Genomic DNA, 22,481 nt, shown 5'->3' with positions numbered 1-22,481 from the left:
TCGGCACAACCTCCGCCTCCCAGGTTCAAGCGATTCTCCTGAGCCAACCTCCCGAGTAGCTAGGATTACAGGCATGTGCTACCATGCCCAGCTAATTTTGTATATTGAGTAGAGATGGGGTTTCTCCATCTTGGTTGGGCTGGTCTCGAACTCCTGACCTCAGGTGGTCGGCCCACCTGGGACTCCCAAAGTGATGGGATTACAGGCATGAACCACCATGCCCGGTCCATTTCTACTTTTTAACAGCCTATTAGGTATACAGCAGAATGAACCTCATTTACATTAACCCAGGGCTGGTGGCTTGGGATACTTAGCAGGGTCCCTTAGTGGCAGGGGAAGAGGTACGGTCTCACTCCAAAGCCCATGATTCTTCCACTACCATCATGGCAGCCTCTCCTTTAGTAGTTTTGAAAAAGCAACTCAAGGTCTTTTTCGGATATAGGTATCCAAAAAAGATAATTGTTAAATTGTGAAAAATTGTTAAATTTTTATACACGGTACAATTATTTTTTCAATTAATGAATATTTACTTCAACCAACTGATAACTGTTTACAGAAAGCCTACTATGTGCTCAGTGTTCTGCCAGGCCATGGGTATGAGGGTTAATAAATTATTCTCAAAGGGCATGGTGGTGTACACCTGTGGTCCCAGCTACTTGGGAGGCTGAGATGGGAGCACTGCTTGAGCCCAGGAGTTCAAGGCTCCAGTAAGCCATGATTGCACCCCTGCACTCCAGCCTGGGCAACAGAGCAAGAACCCATCTCTAAAAAAAAGTAATAAAAATAAAAGATGAAGCTATTCCCATGCCAGGTGCAGGTGGCTCATGCCTATAATCCCAGCACTCTGGAAGGTCGAGACAGGGGGACTGCTTAAGGCTAGGAGCTGAAGGCCATCCTGGGCAACGTAACAAGACCTCACCTCTACCAAAAATTTAAAAATTAGCCAGGTGTGGTGGCGCACACCTACAATCCCAGCTACTCAGGAGGCCAAGGCAGAAGGATCACTTTGAATACTCCAGCCTGGACAACAGATCAAGACTGTTTCAAAAACAAACAAACAAACAAACCAACAAACCTATTCCCACACCTAGAAAGACAGATGGGCCAAGCTTCTCTGTGAATTCTCAGTTAGTATGGATGCAAATACAAAATAAACAGTGCGTATCTGAAAAGTCAGTACTGGAGGCCAGAGCCAAAGCAAAGCAGTAAGAAAAAGAAACAAGAGGAATAAATAATGAAAATGAAAAGACAAAGATGTCATTGCCAGATGAACAAATGAAAGTCAATTAAAAACTTAACTGATAATTAAGTTTTAAGCATTAACTACAGGAAATATATTGAAGAACAAAAACAACCAGATCTGAAAAATCGTTATTTCAGGACACAGAGGAGCCAAAACCATACATTTTAGAAGCTCCCAATATTTGTTCTAATCTCTTCAATCACAAGTGTTAAATGCTAAGGGTGAAGTCAAAATCTGTTTCTTTACCTTTACCCTCTAAGTGCGAGTAAACACAGAAAGTTTGTTTTTAAATAAATATTCAACTACCCTTTGAGAGTAGCAGGAAGAACATAAGCACAATTTGATAATATGTGTGCAATATGCCACATGTGAACATAATGTTGATAAAGGTTACCTGAGAAAGGGAAATGGGTAGTTATGAAACAATTGTTACTTAATTTAGCAAACTCCCATGATCCTGGCCTGACTTTCCTTCCATGACATGGGACATATGTCAAGATGTAACAATCCTTCATGTCTGTCCAGGGCAAGCATATAAAAAATATATTTTGTTCCACAGGGGCACTGGAGCATCAATACAAAATATTTCTTCTACTTCAAAGTCACTAAGAGCCCTAGAAAATGCCTTAAAAGCACCACCACAATGTTCTAGACTTAAATAGTAATTTTTAAATATTTCTAAGAATAAGTTATCAAGTTTATTGAGATGACAGGGTCTTTTTAAAAAACTCGGCCTAATTTACCTTAGTAAAAACAAGCCCAAACAAATAATCACATACACCAAAACTTTCTGGTCTGCCTCTATTATCACTTGTTCAATTTCTGAAAATTTTGCTGTTAGACTGTATTTGTGTTCAGCTGGCAATACAGGAATGATGCCAATATTGGAGTTCATCGGCACAGCTGTATCCACCCTCAAGTGTTAAGACTCCAACAGAACCCTGCAGCTATTGCAAATTGTTAATACTGTGATTTCTGCAGAGATTCTCCTACAGAGGCATAGAAACAGGCCCTGTCTTATTGTGGTCAAGATTTTTTACTTGTCAGTTCTCGCAACAATGAATGGAATCAAAATGGGTTTTGAGTTACCAATGACAGATCACTACCACCAGATAGTTCTGCATGGAATTTCCACAAACTACCAGAGGCTCAATGTGAACATGGTTGAGTTTCTCAGGAGGCTTATATATATACCCTAAGTTAACCAAATACAACAACTGTAATTATTGCATTAGTCAGTAGAGATGAAAGAGCACTTTAAAATAATTAAATCCATTATTTTATTCAATAGACATTAAGCAACCACAATGTGCCCAATGGTGTTGGGCCAACAACTAGAAAACTAGGCATTTGAGAAGTAACCTTGAATCCAAAAAGCTCAAATTCGGATGCAGAATCTAGCTGGGTATAAGCCCAACTTGAAATAATAATTGCCATATAATGTAGGGAAAAAAATAATACACACAGACATTGATTTTGACTTGCATTTTGACTTTGACTTGATTTTGACTGGGAGGAGGGGGTTATGGTGGGAAAGTCAAAAAGGACCACCCAAACGCAATGGCTCAGAGATGGCTGGGGGCATGAGCAGAATGTCACCTACTGGAGAAGTGAAGGAAGAAAGAAGAGAATTTCAGAATAAAAGCAAGAGTAAGCAAATTGCTAAGGCAAAATAGTTTTGGGTATTGCTACTGATCCACTTTGTATATATTATACTGGATAAAAGGACAGGAAAGCAGAGGGGACCAGCTTTAGTCAGAAAGGAGGTTGCATTTGCTAATATTCCCATGGAAACAAACCCAGACCACAACCAGCTGATGGAGCTTAGTCCACTCCAGGTCTACCACCTCACTCGCTGTTCAGCCTTGCACTAGGCACTTAACTTTATACTATGACAGGTCCTAGCTTACAAGCTCCTTAAGGTCTCTTCAGCTTTTTTTTGTTTTTTCTTACTTTTAAGATTTTTTTTTTCTGGAGACAGGGTGTCACTCTGTCGCCCAGGCTAGAGTGCAGTGGCACAATCACAGCTCATTGCAGCCTCGACCTCCTGGCCTGAAGCCATCCTCTCCCCTCATCCTCCTGAGTAGCTGGGACTACAGGTGTGTGCTACCACATGCGGCTAATTTTTATTTTTTATTTTTTTGGTAGAGACAGGGTCTCACTGTGTTGCCCAGGCTGGTTTTCCCGGCCTCAAGCCATCCTCCAGGCCTGGGTCTCCAGAAGTGTGGGGATTTTCTGAGGAATAAATCAAGATTCTAATTCTGCACAGTCAACTCCATATTTTTAACATTTAAGGGTTCTACTCATGTATAGTAGAACCATACCCCCTGGTAGAAACATACCTCCCTTTTTAAGGCAAAAACAAAGAAAATGGATCAATACTCACTGTATCGGTTTAATTTCCACAACTGTTATTTCAGTTAACATAGATCTAACATTCCAATAATAACCAACTCTGAATTTGCACTACTCTCATTATCTTTGAGGTGTATCACAGAATTCTCAAGCCCAAATTTATTTAAATCCATTTTAATTCAGTATGCCCCTCATGCTTCACAGCATTTTCTGGGAAGATAAGTGAAGTGAGAAAAATGATGGCAATGACAGATTGTCACCAGTTCAGAAGAATAATGAACAAGCATGATTGGCAGAAAGGCTGCGAGCTCTGAGTCAGAACGACTGAGGCTGGACCACCCCACTGGTTCACAGTGGTTAGTTAAGAGCACAGAGACCTTCCTGAACCAGGCTACTGGAGTGCTCAATTCCCAGCTCCTTCAGTTACTCATAGGATGACCTTGAGGAAAGGACTTCACCTCTCTGTGCCTCACTTCTCCCATTTAATAGGGATAATAATACCAACTACCTCGCAGGATTTTTAAGAAGACTAAATGAATAAAGTGCTTTAAAAAAAAGTTTGCTGTCTCGGGCAACTAACTTGACCTTGGCTTTCTCATCAGTTAAATGGGGGTAATACCTTCTTCACAGGGTTATCTGAAAATGAAGCTCAGCCTGAAAGAAATCTATCTCAGTGCCCTGCAAAGAGCCACACAGGGCACCTGTTTTATGCCTAGCCCTGTACTATAAGCTTTACATAGGCTATCTCATTTAATTCTCACAGCAGCTCCACAAAATAGGTAGTGTCTATTCCCATTTTGTCCACTCCATATAAAACTGACATGACATATGAAAGTAAACTGCCTTAGATCATAAAGTGAGCAAATGGCTAAGCCTTAAGCCTTAAATACATGTTACAAACGCATTTAACTCGGGGTCTTCGATTGGTCTCTGGCTGAATAACCAGTTATAAAAGACATTTTTGCAGACAATTCAGGCAGAGTGTTAAAGACATCAGGGAATTATTAATTTTGTAAAATGTGATAATAGTATTGCGGTTTCACAGAACAGTATTTTTATCTCTTGAGAAGTAAGCTCAAATATTTAGGTACAACAGTTGTCCCAATGTCTGCAATGTCTTTGAAATGGTTCAGCAAAAATACTTACACCTGTTTTATTAATGGGAAACATTTCAACGTTAGGAAAAATATGACTGAAAGGGAAGCTGCAAATCCATTCCCAGCAAGAAGTGGGTTACAGAGAAGAGTTCATGAAACGAACAAAAGAGAAAGCTGAATGGCAGCTCGATGTCTCCAGGGTTAGAGCTTGGTTCAGTAAGGTTTATCTTGTCTGCAAATTTCCAAGCCATTCATAGCCATGATCAAATGCTTTAAAGATAGTGACAAAACAGGTATGGATTTAAAAAAATTTTCCAACCCTATGCACAGAGGACGACTTACAATAGTTTGCTGATGCTCTTCGCTTCTTAAGTTATATTTTAAAAAGTCTGTATAATTGTAAATTTTAACATGCATTTTTATGTGGAGGGGGGACGAAAGAGAATGGTCAGTGTATTTTCTATATGGAAGATATCTCTTGGGACCATTATCAACAAGAGCAAAGAAACTTTCCTGAATTGCCATATATTAGAAGAATTTTAAATTGACATGGAAAACAACATTAGAAAACAAAACATTGTTTTTTTTAATTAAGCACAATTTTACTATTTGCAAGATTCTGATTTACTGCATTCTGATGCTAAATGAAACAGATATTATCTGGACCATTCAACGAAACCTTTACTACATGTAGACTATCAAGTCTATTTTACCTAAAGTACAAATATATCTTTCCTAGGTCTCCAGTTTGATGCCACCAGTTCTCTTAAGTAGCAACCCCTGCCTGGTTCCAAAGGTATCTGAGAGACCTCAAACATAAAGTCATTACAAGAAAAAAACAGATCAAATTCACCCAAAGTAGGAATCTAGCAAAAATCTAATCAAATATGGCTACCTTAATCAAACAATAATTTTAGCTCTAGACTTAAAGACAGTGGCAGCAAACAACAACAAAACAACAAAAAAGCAATCACAGCAAGCTCTGTAATTCAGAGAGAAAAACCTTACTGTCACTAACATTTAAAAGGAATTTTTCAGATGCGTCATTACACAGGTACGTTGAACAAAATAATAGACAGTGGCTACCATGGCAGTTTACAGCCCACGAAGTCGCTTTCTTCTCAGGCATTTTAAGTTTTGTGCCAAGGTCATCACATTAAAAAATAACCCCTATAAGCCCATTTCTTCAGTGGCTAAGGTGCCAAGGCTTTCTCAGTCTCTAAGTGAAACTAGAACTCCTCAAATATCTATCCTCTCAACTGGACTTGTGACAGCAGTGGAGGCTACGGCTTCATGCTGAACTTGCTCTGAGAGCCTGAAATGGAGCTATTCTTTCCTCGCTGGTGATCCCACTCGAAATCCTTCTGCTTTGGATAGCAGATGGAGAAAGATGCAAGGCTGACAAAGCTGCCACAAAAAGAGCCAGGTCAGGCCTGTATTCCCAAGGGGTGGAGCCAAGGTAGAGTGGTCAAACCTCTCCAAGAATCTGCAAGGCCAGAGCACAGCAACCAGCCTCACTGCTACTACTGCTACTCTGTGTGCAGGTACAATCGAGGGCCCATAAAAATATTGATTTATTGGCCACGTTCAAAAGGCAGCAAGGCCCAGCAGCATATTCCTTCTCTGTATTTCAGCCCTAAAAGCGCAACTTTTTTTCATTTTACCATTTTAAGATGCTATATACGAAGACAAAGCAAAACGTCTGAAATAGAAACACCAGCAGATGCGGTGGGACGTCTGCGACAGGCACAGCAGCAGGGATCCTCTCCTGTGACGGCTGTCTGGAAGATCAGGGGTTACTGCAGTCAAAGTTCCCTGGGGACTCACAGGAAGGAAACTGAAATTCCCTTTCCCAAACACCAGCCCCACTCCCGCCCGGACTGGCAACAGCAGACGCCAAAGGATAAAGGGGGTATATTTAATAAAGTGAGTAGATTTCCTAGAGCAGGGCACAGCACTGTCACCTGCTGCAAGAGACAAGCCTCCCAGTCGCCCAGCCCTGAGTCACTTCCCCTCCCAGCACTCTTGAGGCTCAATGCCTGCGGGGGGCAAAAGACCTGGGGCCTCCGGAGCACGCCTTCCGAAGCCCGCACTCCACTGCAAAGACGCGCGCGGGGCCTCCCTCCAGGGCGCGTCCCCGCGGCTGCCAACTAGCTCTTTGCGCCCAAGCCCGCGCCGCCGCTACCTTGGCTAATGGCAGCACTGAATGAAAGGAACCGATGCAGGCTCCGGATTTATGAATGTGCAGGGGAGGAGGGGAGGGATATCATGTGACAATAAAGGAGCGCGTCTTATTCACAAAAAAAAAAAAAAAAAAAAAAGTGGCTGGTGGCGGGCACAGCCACTGAGCAGCAGCGGCGGCCGCCGCGCGGTGACCGCTCAAACCCCAGGCATAAGACTTGAGGCGTCGGGCCCCGCGGCCCCGCCCCCGTCGCACCCGAGACTGAAAACGCCTCAGACCAGGGAGGGAAAATGCCAAACTGGACCCCTGAACCGCGAGGCAGGAGGCAGCTGCACCTCCGCCCCGGGCTGGCGACAGTCACGGGTCCCGCGCGGGGCGGCCCAGGATCCCTCCGGCGGAGCGCCCCGAGCATTGTTCCCCTCGGGCCCGCGGGCCAGGCACAAGCCCGTGCACGCGCACCCGCACCCGCGAGGACACTCACATACACACACACACACACACACACACGCGCCCCCAGCGCGATGCCCCGCACGCCCCCGCCGCACACGCCTCGGTCCGCCCCGAGCCGCCCGACCCCGCAGGACGCGTGTGCCGGCCACAAGCGCGTGCACAGGTACTCACGCGCCGCGGGGCCCCTCGGGCGGCTCCAGCACGCCGGCCCGCGCGGGGACCCTGGTGCACCAGACCCCCGCGCAGCCCGCGCCTGTCCTCCTCTGGCTCCGCCGTGTTTTTTATGAATGAAAATGTGGTATGCAAATGAGAGCGATTCAAGAAAACGAAATGGCGGAGCCTAGGCCCCAGTGGGCTCCGGAGCGGACTGCAGGGCTCGCGGGGCGGCGGGAGTCACAAAGTCACTGTGCAAAAACCCACCAGCCCCGGGAAGCCGGAGTGGGGGTGTCAGGTCTTCCGCTCTAGCCGCCGAGGATTTCGGGGGCGGGGGAGCTGTAAGTCCTCCGAGAGGGAGCGGAGACCGCCCGGAGGTCACCCGCACGCCCTTGGCCCCCGGAGCTGCCACCAGCCCGCCGACCCTAGGCGTGCGCCCGCCAGCCCGCAGCAGTTTTTGCCCTCTCCTCACTTCAACAAGCAGGGAAGCCTCGCGTCCCAACCCCGACAGGTCAGCGAGTCGCTGCACCCCACGCCAAGTTCACCCAATAAGCGTCCCCGCCCGCATCCTCAGCCCCGGCCCCCACGCTGCCCCTGCGGGGCACCCTCGTCCCACCCCGCGACCAAACTTACTCGTCTGGGTGTGTTTCTTCGGTCATTTTCTTGTTCACCTAGACTCCTGTCCCGCGGCGGGCAGCTTTGCTCCCTTCATCTTCCTGTCCGCTCGCCCCCCTTCTTCACATCTCCGGAGATCGCCTGATTTGGGGAGGGGGGGCGGCTAGAGATGAAGGGGGCGCCGCAGCAGAAGGGGAAGCAGGGCGCGGGATAAGGTTTGGGGGAAGGGGTGCAAAGGCAGGCTGCGCGGGGAGTGAACGCCGCAGCGCCGTGGGGAGAGGCGGGCGGAGGCTCCGGGTGCTCGGGAGCGGGCAGAGGGGGCGAGATTTGGGAAGGGGACGGCGGTGGGGGAGAGCAGGAGAAAAACAAGCGCGCCTCGGAGCGGCAGGCACTGCTGCGAGGAGGAGGAGAGCGCCGGCCGCGGGTGGGGGGGCTCAGTCCGGGGTCGCCCCCGGGGGGCCGGGCCAATCACGGTTCCGGGGAGCGGTCGGCGGCCGGGGGAGGTGCGCCTGGGAGGCGGTGCAGGGCGCCCCGTCCGAGCCCCATCTCTCGACTCCACCGATTTACTCCATATTGGATTCTCACCGCGGCCAACAGGAGGAGGAAGTAGGGCGGAAGCGATGACGTCTTCCCAGCGGCCAGAGGTGGTGGAGTGCAAAAAGCTTCCTACTTGCGACCGAAAAAAAAGGGAGAAGAAAAAAAAAAAACTTTGTCCCGCCTACTGAGCACGCCCCGCTTCCTCTCCCCCTCCCTCCTGGCTTCCACTCCCGGAGGAGCCGCGGAGCCGAGTTGTTTGCTTGCGCCGCGACCGTCTGGCTCCGAATCCTCCTTGATTAGGGCTCCGGGTTTTAGGAAGCCCGAGAGGAGGGAGGAGGCGGGAGCGGAGGACTCGTACACATCTGGCTCCCGTTTTTGCCCCCTCCCTCCTTCCAAACACCAAGATTAAAAATCGGGGGGTTGGGCGGGGGCGGAGATGGGAAACTCAAGGGAGGGGAAGGAGTAAAACAGCTGAAGAGGTGCTCAGGCTCAGAGGCACAACTACCCCCACCGCGAGGTGGGAAGGTAGGGGCAGCGCAGGTGCCAGGGGCTGGCTTCTCCAGCCCAACCCAACCAGAGAGGGGAGGGGGTTCGACTTTGCCAAGGTTCTGAAAGGCAGAGGCTTTTCCGTTTCACGTGAATCTTGTGATTTTTTTTCTTTTTTGTCTCAATAGAGGAATGGATTTTTGTTTTGTTTTGTTTTGAGATGGAGTCTCGCTCTGTCCCCAGGCTGGAGTGCAGTGGCGCGATCTAGGCACACTGCAACCTCCACCTCCTGGGTTCAAGTGATTCTCCTGCCTCAGCCTCCCGAGTAGCTGGGACTACAGGCGCGCGCCACCACGCCCAGCTAATTTTTGTATTTTTAGTAGGGAGGGGGTTTCACCATGTTGGCCAGGATGGTCTCGATTTCTTGACCTCGTGATCCGCCTGCCTCGGCATCCCAAAGTGCTGGGATTATAGGCATGGGCCACCGCGCCCGGCCAAGGAACGGATGTTTTTAAGAATCATTACTCATGCAAAGAAAAAGGTCAACCCAGCACAGCCCAGAAACGTTTGCATTTCCGTAGAAATTATGGAATTTCTCGCGTTAAGAAGCAGCCCCGGCCGGGCGCGGTGGCTCACGCCTGTAATCCCAGCACTTTGGAAGGCCGAGGCGGGCAGATCACCTGAGGTCGGGAGTTCGAGACCAGCCTGACCAACATGGTGAAACATCGTCTGTACTAAAAATACAGAATTAGCCGGGCGTGGTGGCGCGTGCCTGTAATCCCAGCTACTCGGGAGCTGAGGCAGGAGAATCGCTTGAACCCAGGAGGGGAAGGTGGCGGTGAGCCAAGATTGTGCCACTGCACCCCAGCCTGGGCAACAAGAGCAAAACTCCATCTCAAAAAAAAAAAAAAAAAAAAAAAGAAGAAGAAAGAAAGAAAGAAAAACAAGAGACATAGTCCCTATCCCTTGCTGCTCTCCAAACACAGTAGACTTTTCCATCCTCTTGAATGTCCATGGGACAATCCAGATATGATGTTAACTAAATAGCAACCACTGAACAGGTTAAGAGATTAAATATTTGCCTCAGGCTGGGCGCAGTGGCTCATGCCTGTAATCCCAGCACTTTGGGAGGCTGAGGTGGGCGGATCACCTGAGGTCAGGCGTTTGAGACCAGCCTGGCCAACATGGCAAAACCCTGTCTCTACTAAAAATATAAAAATTAGTTGGGTGTGGTGGTGGGCGCCCATAATCCCAGCTACTCAGAAGGCCGAGGCAGGAGAATTGTTTGAACCCAGCAGGAGGAGGCTGCAGTGTGACGAGATTGCACCATTGCACTCCAGCCTGGGCAACAAGAGCAAAACTTTGTCTCTAAATAAATAAATAAATGCCTCAAATTTAGTATTCCTAAAATTTACATGCATATAAGAGCCACAAATGCTCCAAAAAGTTTCACCTTGAGTCAGGGATAAACTGGTGGTTTACTCCAGGCTTTGTGCTTATCACAGCCATGATCTCTGTGGACATGGAGTGGGGTTCACGCTGGTGATGTGTGGTGGTGGGGAGGGCATGAACCAGGGGATGGAACAGCTTGGTTCTGGTTTTCTCCTAGCAGTCCTGAGACCCCGAGTGAGTTTCTTTATAAAACAGGAATAACAAGGCCAAGCTTGTCTTTATCAGTTTTTGAGGCTATTGAGAGTTCCTGAGAAAGTACTAAGCAAAGGCAAGATCTCATTGTCTTCCAAATCCCCAGATGGCTAAGGAATCTACCCAAGTCTCACCTTTGGCCATGGTTGCTCTTCTCCCTGGGAGTGCTGAAAGAGATCCCACCCTGTTATTCCTGAACTTCCCAGAACACAGGCACTTACCCATGTCAAAATTATCCGCCCTGTGGGCATCTCTTGGGCTCCACCCTCCAGTTTCAAGGTACACAAATGGCAAGGTGGCAGGTGAGGTGATTAATTTCTGCAGGTAGGCCAGCTCTATGAGCAGGTTAAATTGGTGTCATCACCACTCACTCAGCCAGCTCTCTGCTTAATAGCAGTGAACGACTGGCCCAGCCTATGGACTAGGTTGCCAGGGGAACAATGATAAATATTCTGAGGTCCAGAAGTCCCCAAGTCCCCACTGGGATCACCTGGTGCCATACTCCAGCTGGGCTATCTCAGGCAGGCCCTTAGGTCCACTGAGCCTTGGGTTCAGTGTCTGTTGGGTCGGAGTAGTACCCACAACATAGGGTTGCTGGGAATCTTAAATGGGCTATACAGATTCCTGATAGCCCTTTCCTCTCTCTGGCCAGCTGGTTTACCAAATGACCCCCTCCTCTCTGTCCTTCATGTTCCTTTAAATGAAGCCTGCCAGTTCTCTTCTGTCTTGTTCAACACCCAAAAGGGGCCTTTTGATGGAAACATTACTAGCAGGTCACTTCTTGGTCCTCCCCATCAATTACTGTGGTTGAGGCAAGTCTGACTCCTGCAGCTCCATAGAATAAATGAGGATATTGGGCGAATAACTCAGATATGTCTGTTGATCTGAACATCAAGGTGTTATCAAAGTCCATTGGATTGTTGCTGGAATAGGGGATATCACAGATTTAGGGCTTTAATTGATGTCTCTGCTGAAAGAGCTAAGGACCCACATCCCTGTCTCTCCCCACAACCGGCAGAACACGGGGCTGCGGGAATCTCTGAACACGATCAAATCAATAGTGCTCAGTCAGAGTAGGATCGTAAAGCTTCAAAAGTAATATCGATCTGCTCACAACTTCACGCAAACCCAGCGGGGCCCCCAGCAGGTCCCCCACCTACAGGCTTCTCAGTTCCGAGTCCTGGGCGAGGGAGCACCCCCACCCGGGCCCTTCCCGCGGGCTGCCCGGAAAGCCCGGAGCGCGGAGCCGGAGCGACCCTCCGCGGCCGGGGACGGGCATGCTCAGTAGCCCCGCAGGTCCTGTTTCACTGGGAAGCCGTCCGCGGCCCCCACCCCTCCTGCCTGGCTCGGGCGCCAGGAGAAGCGGACATTTTAGCCTCCTCTGCAATCCGCTCTCTCGTTCGTGTCCTTCTCCCCCCTCTCGTCCGGTAGGGCCGGCAGTGTAGATTTCCCCAGGGGCGGGGGTGGGATCTGAGCAATCACTCGCCCTCCCCACTCCCAGGGGCGGGGAGGGGGTGATTTAGGGAGGACTTCACGGGGCCCAAAGGTTCGCACCGCCCCGCCGCGGCCCAGCCTGCAGAAGCCCCCCGCTGCTGCGGCGCCCCCGCTCCCCGCCCCGCGAGGCGCGCGCAGCTGCGCCTGGGCCTGTCCTCGCTTCACCCCCACTCTGCCCTTTCGGTATTTCTCAATGACCGGCGCTCCGAGGACACTTCCGACGCGGGAGGGAGGGGGTGTCATTAGCGCTCGGTTATCAGTTCCTTCCGGTCTCCCCGAGCTCAACCCTGCGCGCGGCCGGGCCGCGCCTCGGGCGATCTGGTGCCTTTATTATGATGTTTAAGTAAGCAGTCGTGTGTGCCAAGTGAGTTTGTAGCCCAGCTGTCTCCCCCAAGCCCCGCTGGCAGGAATGGAAACCCAAGCTCTCTCGTAATGCAGGGGATGATGCAAACTTAGAAACTGACCCGGCGCCCGGGAATGAGGCCCCCCCGCCCCGGGCGTGCGGCGGCCCAGTCGGGGCATGAATGGCTGGAGCCCGATTGCATAATCCGCGCGGTATAAATAGCCGGCGGGCGGGCCGCTGACGCGCTCGGTTGTGCCGTTATCGTGCAATGCTTCATCCCCGGTGCCGTTCACTCCCAGGTCGTTTTCCCTTTCAGCTGCAATGCCGGGATTTTAAATAGCAGAGATGAAAGGCCCCTGCCCCCGCCTCCCTCCTCCCCTGAGTTCATGTATTATGAATGAAACGGCAGCCTCGCTGCTTCCTGAGGTGCTCCACTTCAGGTAGGAGAGAGACTCAATGTCAAGGCAGCTGGCTACTAAAAGTTGGGTGTGTGCGCGCGTTGGGGAGGGACGGAGAGCAGGAAATAATTGACAGGCTGGGAAACATTCTTTTCGAGAAAATGTAACCGCTCAGGGTTTGCCTCTGGAGTTTCAGTTTACAACTGTACAAGCCTCAGTCAATTTAAGAATGGATTATGCAAAGGGGCTTTCGACTGCGGCTTGCTCGCCCTCACACCCTAGGCCGCTGTCTCTGTGGAAAGTGCTGTTTCATTCAGAGGAGCTGGTTTCTGCCCTCCCAGGGAGGCAGCACACATCCCCTCTCCCCTCTCATCCCCCACTTTAAGATGAGCCCTGAGAACCCTTGAGGGTCTCGAGAAAAGCGAATGCTGGTCACTGTAGCCATTCTCTAGTTCCAGAACCCCTTGGAAGCCTCAGCGAGGTCCAAAGCTGAGTAAGTTTTAAAACGTATTTTTTTCCAACAGTTTTTCAAAAATAGGTAGTCATTTTAAAAATTAAAGGATGCAGCAAATTTTCGTCTTCTCATGAATACCAGATTTCAACTTAATTTCTTAACATAAAAATGGCCAGTTCTTCACAAATGCATTTCTGACATGTGAAGGGCAATGGTCAAGGTCATGATTTTTTTCATTGGATACCCATTGCTCCAGTCTGCCTTGAAAGCACCAGGGCTCTATGAGGCAGTGGGGATACAGGAGTGAAGAAACCCAGGCTCCTTCCCTCCAGGGATTCGGTCAGCTGGGGCAACAGGCATGTAAAAAACACATGAGGCCGCGAGGTAACAGCTCTGAAAAATGGAGTAAGCAGAAGAGAAAGCAGGGGTCAGGGAAAGGATCCTTGAAAGATGCTGGGAGTGCCCTTAGATAACTGGAAGGGGAGGGATCTCGGGGATAAAGAGCCGGGTTACCACAAAGGCCCTAGGTGCGAAATAACTTTGGGAGGAGGGGGAAGGAGGTGCGGGAAAGGGTGGAGAAGGGTAGAAGCCAGGTCAGGGAGGTCACACAGGCCTTGCTGAAGAAGGTTACCCTTTATTTTGAAATCATGGAACCTTTTGTAGTCGATTCACAGCTGATCTTTGTCTAGTCCCAGATCACTGCAGTGGCTCCCAAAGTTATGCAAATGTGGGGCAAGTGGGCATCCATTGTTCTGGGATTAGGGCATCAAACCAAATTCACAAACTGACAGCTCCTAGGCCAGATAAGGCCCCAGACAAGTTTTGTTTTGCCTGTTTTTTTTTTTTTTTTTTGTTGTTGTTTTTTAATCAAGCTAACAGCTTAAAACCAGAATATTTCACATAAAACTCAATATTTTTGGTTCGTCCTGAAAAAAATTAAAGACTTAGCAACTGTGAGTGCCAGATTTCTGCGGGGCAACAGTCGATGGTTGCTGAGTGGAGGCTGCCCTGTCTGTCAGGCTTCTGGCTCCTGGAGGCATTTGAGCTTTTGACCCCTGGCATAACAGGATGTTTTGTGACTGGGTGAAGGCCCCACTCTGAGACCCCAGGCTGGTAGAGCTTGTCACTGGGTAAAAGCAATTTGCATGAGGAGCGCTGGGCCTCTTGGGAGGCCAATCCCCAATCTCCTTACCAAAGACACTGTATTCTACCTAGGCAGGCAGCCCACAGGCAGGGAGCAGTGAGGCTCCTAAAATAACAATGAACATTGATCCCAGCTTGGGCTCTGTTTCTAGGGAACCCAACCTAAGAGAAGTAGGCTCTCTCCCACCAGGGGAGCTGGAGGGGCTCAAGTGATCAGCTGAGAAAATCACCAAATTTGTGGAACAAGTTTTACAAGTTACATAACCGAATAGTTTAAGCAGGGAATGCTAGGCTCAGGTTTTATACTTTAATAGGTTATTCTAGGCTTGAAGGATGGTTTGTTGGGAGCAGAGCAAAGACTGGTTTGGGAGAAATTTTCCTTTTCCATGACAGGAGTAACAATGCATGATAAAGCACAGTGACAAGGGCCATGGAAAGAAGTAACCAATTCCAAAGACACAAATGGGGTAGAAATGACTTGGCTTTATGATCTGTTAGATATGGGGGCTCATGGAGAGGTCTAGGATAAATTCCAAGTTTCTTTCCCTTTTCCTTGGGAAATTGGGTGTTTTCTGGTCTCTTAACATGATTAGGGTAATAAGTGGGGAGTAGGAAGAAGGCTGGGATCACTCAAGATGGAGAGGCACGATGAGCAGTTGCTGCCACACAAGTCTGGGACCCACACAATAGGTCAGAGACTGAGGGATATACATAGGACAAGACTGAGTGCAGCAGATCCTGGAGGTGGAGGTGGGGAGACAGTTCCCTGAATACATCTTTTGAGCAACTGGATTCAATCTTGCCTGAAGCCTGAGGATGATCTGGACTTTTAAGATGTATAAGCCAATATATTGTTTTTTGCTTGAGCTAGGTTGAGTTGGGCTTTTGTCACTTGGAGCCCCCAAAATTCTAGCTAACAAAGTAGAAAACCATACTTTGGATAGTGAAAAAGATTGAGAGGAACTAAGGAATGGAACATAAGGGGAATTTTAGAATGTGTGTTTGCAATTTAACACAGGGACATCTGGGGTCTTTGCCAGGGAGTTTCATAGAGACTCTGATTTACTAGAACAAACTTCTCCCAGGAAGTTAGTCAACACTTTATGGGTTGTGCTGTCCTCTGTTTTTAGTCTCAGCATCCTACCATCACCACCTTAATTCACATGTTCACCTCCCTTCTCACTCCTAAAAACATGCCTCATTTTTACTACCTTTATTTCCCGTCCCTTCTGTAAAGACCAAAGCTGGGAAAGGAAGCTTAATAATATAAGAGAATCAGAACTTTTAGAATTGGAAGAAAATGAAGGATCGAATGTTGTGGCAACTCTGACTTCAGTAAATCAAACATCTTACCCAACCTTTTTGGAATGGAGAAAGGAAGAAAACAAAATACAATATGATATGGTCCCTGTATCAGTTAGCTTTCGGTGTATAACAAACCACCACAAAATCTAGTGGCTTAAAATGATGAACATTTTACTGTTTCTCATGAGTCTCTGGTCTGGGCTGGCTCAGCTAGGGCTGGATGGTCTAGGATGGCCTCGCTGATGTATGTCGTGTTTGGCAAGCTGATTGCTCTGGTAGGGCCTGAGGTGGGCCAGCTCGTCTCTGCTCCACATGATCTGTTATCCTCCAACAGGCCAGCCTGAACTGCATCACGTGGTGGTGGTGGCAGGGTTCCCAGATCAGCAAGAGAGAACAAACCCCAATGTGCATGTACTTGTTAAGCCTCTGCTTGCATCACATTTGTTACTATCCCATTAGCAAAAGAAGTCACACAGTTGGACAGGCGCGGTGGCTCACACTTGTAATCCCAGCACTTTGGGAGGCCGAGACTGGTGGATCACCTGAGGTCAGGAGTTCAAGACCAGCCTGGCCAACAGGGTGAAACCCTGTCTCTACTAAAAATATAAAAAATTAGCTGGGTGTGGTGGCAGGCACCTGTAATCCCAGCTACTCGGGAGGCTGAGGCAGGAAAACCAATGGAACCCAGGAGGCGAAGGTTGCAGTGAGCTGAGATCATGCCATTGCACTCCAGCCTGGGCGACAAGAACGAAACTCCGTCTCAAAAAAAAAAAAAACAAAGAAAGAAAATAAGAAGTCACACAGTCAACCCAGAGTCAGAGTCAAGGAGTAGTGAAATAGACTCTCCTTGTTGATGAGAAGAATGGCAAAGTCATATCACAAGGGATGTGCATACAAGATGAGAGGAATTTGTAGCCATCTTAATAATCTACCTCAACCCCTAACCCAAATTTTACAACGTAGAAAAAGATATTTGTTTTGTTTTGTTTTGGTGGTTTTTTTCTTTTTCTTTTTCTTTCTTCCTTTCTTTTTTTTTTGAGATGGAGTCTTGCTTTGTCACCCAGGCTGGAGTGCAGTGGTGTGATCTCAGCTCACTGCAACCTCCACCTCCTGGGTTCATGCAATTCTCCTGCCTCAGCCTCCTGAGTAGCTGGGATTACAGACATGCACCACCATGCCCAGCTAATTTTTTTTGTATTTTTAGTAGAGATGGGGTTTCACTATGTTGGCCAGGCTGGTCTCGAACTCCCGATCTCAAGTGACTCACCTGCCTTGGCCTCCCAAAGTGCTGGGATTACAGGTGTGAGTCACCATGCCTGGCCTGTTTTTGGGCTTTTTTTTTTTTTGAGACAGAGTCTCGCTGTGTCACTCAGGCTGGAGTACAGTGGTGCAATCTTGGCTCACTGCAACCTCAACCCAGGCTCAAGCGATCTTCCCACCTCAGCATCCCTAGTGACTGGGGCTACAGGTGGTCACCATCATGCCTAGTTAATTTTTTTAATTTTTAGTACAGATGAGGTCTTGCTATGTCGTTCAGGCTGGTCTTGAACTCCTGAGATCAAATGATACTCCTGCCTTGGCCTCCCAAAGTGTTGGGATACAGGTGTGAGCCACCGTGCCCAGCCAGGGTATTTGTAATAATAATATACATTTATCTCATATATGATATATTGTATACTTACATATACAAATATAAAATATAAACATGATACATATATAAGTACATGTATCATGTATTTACATAAGTATATTTTATATAGATATGCTATTTCTATATAGCAGTACTATTGATGAAATTCACTTTTCCCTTTACAGTCCCTGATTTATGGCCAACTAAAACTGCTTAATGTTTAGTAGATTTGTGCATGCTATAAAACTCTTCTCAATTAATTTAATGAATCAAGAAAGAGTCCTTAAAAACTTTTTATACTTGCCCTTCTCTGTCAGCTTGAAAATCCTATTTCTGTTATGCTTACGTCTTAAAATAGGCATGCTACTGAAGAGATCTGGGCAATTAAAATGTTTGTAAACCAAAGCACATTTTAAAAACACTAGGGAAGCTTAACTATTTAGGGTTACTTTAGATTAGATAATTTGGAAAAGCAAATAATCATTCCTGAATTTGTTCATAGAACTCATATCTTAAATATAGTTTTGGGATTAGTTAAAGCAAGGCTCACCTGTGTGTTTTTTTGATGATGACAGAGGTGGTGCTCATGGTGATGATGGTGGTGGTGGTGATGATGGTGTTGAGAGATAGCAGTGGAGATGGTGATGGGAAGGATGAGGATGATAGTGGTGATGGTGGTAAAGGTGATGGTGGTGGAGATAGTGACGGTGATTTTGGAAATGATGGTGGTGGAAGGATCTGAGATAGACACTTTTAGTTTGCTGCAGTGGTTTCCCTGTGGTCCATCTACCAGATTGCAGGCTATACAGATAGCTGGGGCAAATGCATTAGAAAAAGGAATAGAAGGCCGGGCAAGGTGGCTCACGCCTGTAATCCTAGCACTTTGGGAGGCCGAGGTGGGCGGATCACGAGGTCAGGAGATCAAGATCATCCTGGCCAACATGGTTAAACCCCATCTGTACTAAAATACAAAAAAAAAATTAGCCGGCCATGCTGGTGCATGCCTGTAGTCCCAGCTGCTTGGGAGGCTAAAGCAGGGGAATCACTTGAAGCTGGGAGGCAGAGGTTGCAGTGAGCCAAGATCATGCCATTACACTCCAGCCTGGAAACTGAGCGAGACTCTGTTAAAAAAAAAAAAAAAAAAAAAAAAAAAAAGGAATAGAAAAACAGGAAGTCAAAGAAAAGAAGAAAAGTAGGTAGAGTATATGATGACATGCCTGCTAGGCCAGACAGTTCCCCACAATGCCAGGAGAGGCAACCAAGTACTCTTCCTTCAGGCCTCATTTGGATAAAACTTCCTCCAGGAAGCCTTCTCTCATCTCACCTCAACTGGGCGAGGTGCAAGGCATGTACACCCTCTCCTCTGTCCCAGTCCTCTCCATACCTTTCGATAATTGCTCTTCTACATTTCCTTCCCACTAGATTGTAAGCTTACTGAGGGCAGGGTTCACATCTTATTCTCTCTCATTCAATCTTGAGCCACTATGGCACATAGTGCATGCCCTGTGATGCTTACTGAGTAAATGAACGACAAGCCAGCACAACTTGCTTTCTTCTTTCCCTCTAAAAGTGCATTTTACTCCACGGCATCAGAGAAAGTATCCTGAATGGCTTCTCAAGTGTCCTTGCCTAAGGCCCTGGGCTTGCTGGTGTCAGGTGGCTGGGAAGGTGCTCCAGCTGATTTTATAGCATAAAACCATGTAGTACTAGAGTTCTAAAGGACATTAAAGAACTACCTGTTTTAAGATGAGGAAACTGGGGCCCAGATAAGCAAAGTAACTCAATTATGTCACACAGATAGTCAGAGTCACACCAAACCATAACTTGGGGAACTCAAGAGTCCAAATTTTATAATCAATGTGACTTTGTTGGAATAATGCTGGATACACCTTTGGCACCCACTGCTAATTATGCTGGTGGGAGGCAGTGTTGCTTATCATTGTTGTAATTCATTCACATAGGAAAAAATGAAGACTTGCTTTTAGGTTTCCAAAGACCGACTCAGGGATATTTATATGGCTTGCATTTGTGGCTCACATTAAATTCTATTGGACACTGCTGGTCTAGGGCAATAATGATGATCATGGTAATCCCCTTCTCTGGGCCAGTTCTTGATTTAGGGATGGCTGTGTTTCTTCTTTTAACTGAGCATAGTTTTTTCCCTGTGCTTTTCCTTACACCGAACTGTCACAGTGTGGCCAATAAAATGTAGGAAAATGTCTGCTAGGAACAGACATTTTGGGAAAGATTTGAATCCCTGAGAAAAAGAGAGAAGAGTGAGCAGAAATGCCACCACCCACCCCTTCCTGCCTTTAGAAGTTCTTGTGTGAAGCAGTGATGCCAGGAGCTACCAGGAGGGGAAAGCCATGGAAGTCAAAGGAAAGCTGACCTAGAATCCTGAAATCGTCAAGATAACTGACATAACCAGTCTTGGAAACTACCTATATCTGGACTTCACATTATGCGAAGTAGTAAGCGTCTATTATTTAAGCCACCTTTATTCTGTGTCTTGTTACTTTCAGCCAAACTAAGTGATTCACACAGCATGGCTTCATTGTGTGCATTCCCTGCTCTGCAGGGTTGTAAGTAAATCTCAGTCTTCCAGCAGCGGGTGCCTGGGCTTGGTTTGCCACCTTGCAGAAGAGGACTAAGCAGCAGTTTTTAGACATATCTCTTTGAGATGTCATCTGCTGATATTTGTAGGCTGAGAAATTTTTGGTGCTTTTTGTGTAACAACTTAACATTGGGCAATCTACAAAAATGTAAAAACCTCTAGCCTATGTATGCTTACAAGCATGCGTTATATGCTTGTAACTTATTGTTGCTTTATAAAACTCAATGGTTTTGTTCCATTGTTATTTGTGCTTATGAAATAACATAAGCCTTAATTAAAAAAAAAAAAAAAACTTGGCCGGGCGCGGTGGCTCACGCCTGTAATCCCAGCACTTTGGGAGGCTGAGGCGGGCAGATCACGAGGTCAGGAGATCGAGACCATCCTGGCTAACACAGTGGAACCCCATCTCTACTAAAAATATAAAAAATTAGCCGGGCATGGTGGTGGGCGCCTGTAGTCCTAGCTATTCAGGAGGCTGAGGCAGGAGAATGGCGTGAACCCGGGAGGCGGAGCTTGCAGTGAGCCGAGATGGCACCACTGCACTCCAGCCTGGGCGACAGAGCGAGACTCCGTCTCAAAAAAAAAAAAAAAAAAAAAAAAATAGCCAAGTGCAGTGACACACATCTATAGTCCTAGCCACTCAGAAAGCTGAGGCAGGAAGATTGCTTGAGCTCAGGAGTTCGAGACTAGCTGGGCAACATAACAAGACCCTGTCTCAATTTTAAAAAAAGAAAAGTAAAAAGAAATGTAAGCCTTGTTCACTGTATAAACAGTTAAAGTGCAAAAAAGTATTGAGAAAAGAATAATGTCCCAGTAATCTCACCACTCAGATATAACCCCTGCTATTAATGGTTGATTTTTCTTTTCTTTCTTTCTTTTCTTTCTTTCTTTTTTTTTTTTTTTAAAGAAGTTTTGCTCTGTCGCCAGGCTGGAGTGCAGTGACATGATCTTGGCTCATGGCAACCTCCACCTCCAGGGTTCAAGCGATTCTCCTGCCTCAGCCTCCCGAGTACCTGGCACATGCCACCACGCCCAGCTAATTTTTGTATTTTAGTAGAGACAGGGTTTCACCATGTTGGCCAGGATAGTCTCGATCTTTTGACCTCGTGATCTGCCCACCTTGGCCTCCCAAAGTGCTAGGATTATAGGCATGAGCCACCGCACCCCACCGGGTTTTTCTTTTTTCAGACAGGGTCTCGCTTTGTCTCCCAGGTTGGAGTGCGATGGCATGATCTTGGCTCACTGTAGCTTCCGCCTTCCGGGATCAAGCTATCCTCTTGCCTGAGCCTTTCAAGTAGCTGGAACTACAGTTGTGTGCCACCATGCCCAGCTAATTTTTGTATATTTTGAAGAGATGGGTTTTTGCCATGTTGCCCAGGCTGGTATTTAACTCCTGGGCTCAAGTGCTCTACCCGCCTTGAACTCCCAAAGTGCTGAGATTACAGATGTGAGCCACCGTGCCTGGCCATGTTTTTACATTAAAAAAAAAAAAAAAAAAATTGGGGGTCTGGGCTCACGCCTGTAATCCTGGCACTTTGGGAGGCCGAGACAGGTAGATCACCTGAGGTCAGGAGTTCAAGACCAGCCAGACCAACATGGTGAAACCCCACCTCTACTAAAAATACAAAATTAGCCAGGCATGGTGATGCATGCCTGTAATCCCAGCTAGTCGGGACGCTGAGGCACAAGAATCGCTTGAACCCGGAGGCGGAAGTTGCAGTGAGCTGAAATCACACCCTTGCTCTCCAGCCTGGGCAACAAGAGCGAAACTCCCTCTCAAAAAAAAGAAAAAAAAAATTCTAATTTTTAATTTTTGTGGGTACATAGTAGGTGCATATATTTATGGTGTAGATGAGATATTTTGGTACAGACATGCAATGCATAATAATCACATGGAAAGTGGGGTATCCATCCCCTCAAGCATGTATCTTTTGTATTATAAACAATCCAATTATACTCTAAGTTCTTTTTTTTTTTTTTTTTTTTTTTTGAGACGGAGTCTCGCTCTGTCCCCCAGGCTGGAGTGCAGTGGCGGGATCTCGGCTCACTGCAAGCTCCGCCTCCCGGGTTCACGCCATTCTCCTGCCTCAGCCTCCCGAGTAGCTGGGACTACAGGCGCCCACCACCACCGACTAATTTTTAAAAGAATGTACAATTAAATTATTATTGACTATAGTTGCCCCGTTATGTTATCAAATAATAGGTCTTATTCATTCTTTCTATTTTTTTGTACCCATTAACTATCTCCATCTCCCCCCTGCCACCCCCGACTACCCTTCCCAGCCTCTGGTAACCATTCTTTTGCTCTCTATCTCCATGAGTTCAATTGTGTTGATGT

General features: G+C 47.3%; 1 protein-coding gene and 1 long non-coding RNA gene across 4 annotated transcripts in view; one reads left to right on the top strand and one right to left on the bottom strand.

Annotated features, from left to right (window-relative positions):
• SPRED2 (sprouty related EVH1 domain containing 2) overlaps positions 1-9,009 on the bottom strand; it is a 123,070-nt gene extending 114,061 nt beyond the window's left edge. Inside the window, exons 1-2 of one of the 2 annotated variants that reach the window (XM_019021346.4) lie at positions 8,681-9,009; positions 8,114-8,236 (exon numbers count right to left, since the gene is read on the bottom strand). In XM_019021346.4, the coding sequence (XP_018876891.1) occupies positions 8,114-8,139 (26 nt within the window). In that variant the 5' untranslated portion in view covers positions 8,140-8,236; positions 8,681-9,009. Of the gene's footprint in view, positions 1-8,113 lie in introns of both variants that reach the window. The other variant, XM_055378030.2, reaches the window with a different exon arrangement.
• Positions 9,010-12,818: 3,809 nt separating this feature from the next.
• Positions 12,819-22,481, top strand: part of LOC129531631 (uncharacterized) — a 191,916-nt gene continuing 182,253 nt past the window's right edge. For both annotated transcript variants that reach the window (XR_010129965.1, XR_010129964.1), the window contains exon 1: positions 12,819-13,039. This is a non-coding gene — a long non-coding RNA (uncharacterized lncRNA). The remainder of the gene's footprint in view (positions 13,040-22,481) is intronic.

Source organism: Gorilla gorilla, chromosome 12 (genome assembly GCF_029281585.2).
Source record: "Gorilla gorilla gorilla isolate KB3781 chromosome 12, NHGRI_mGorGor1-v2.1_pri, whole genome shotgun sequence".
In the NCBI taxonomy this organism is placed as follows: Eukaryota; Metazoa; Chordata; class Mammalia; order Primates; family Hominidae; genus Gorilla; species Gorilla gorilla.
The sequence above is the reverse complement of the archived record's forward strand: the minus strand, read 5'-3'. Positions and strand labels throughout refer to the sequence as shown.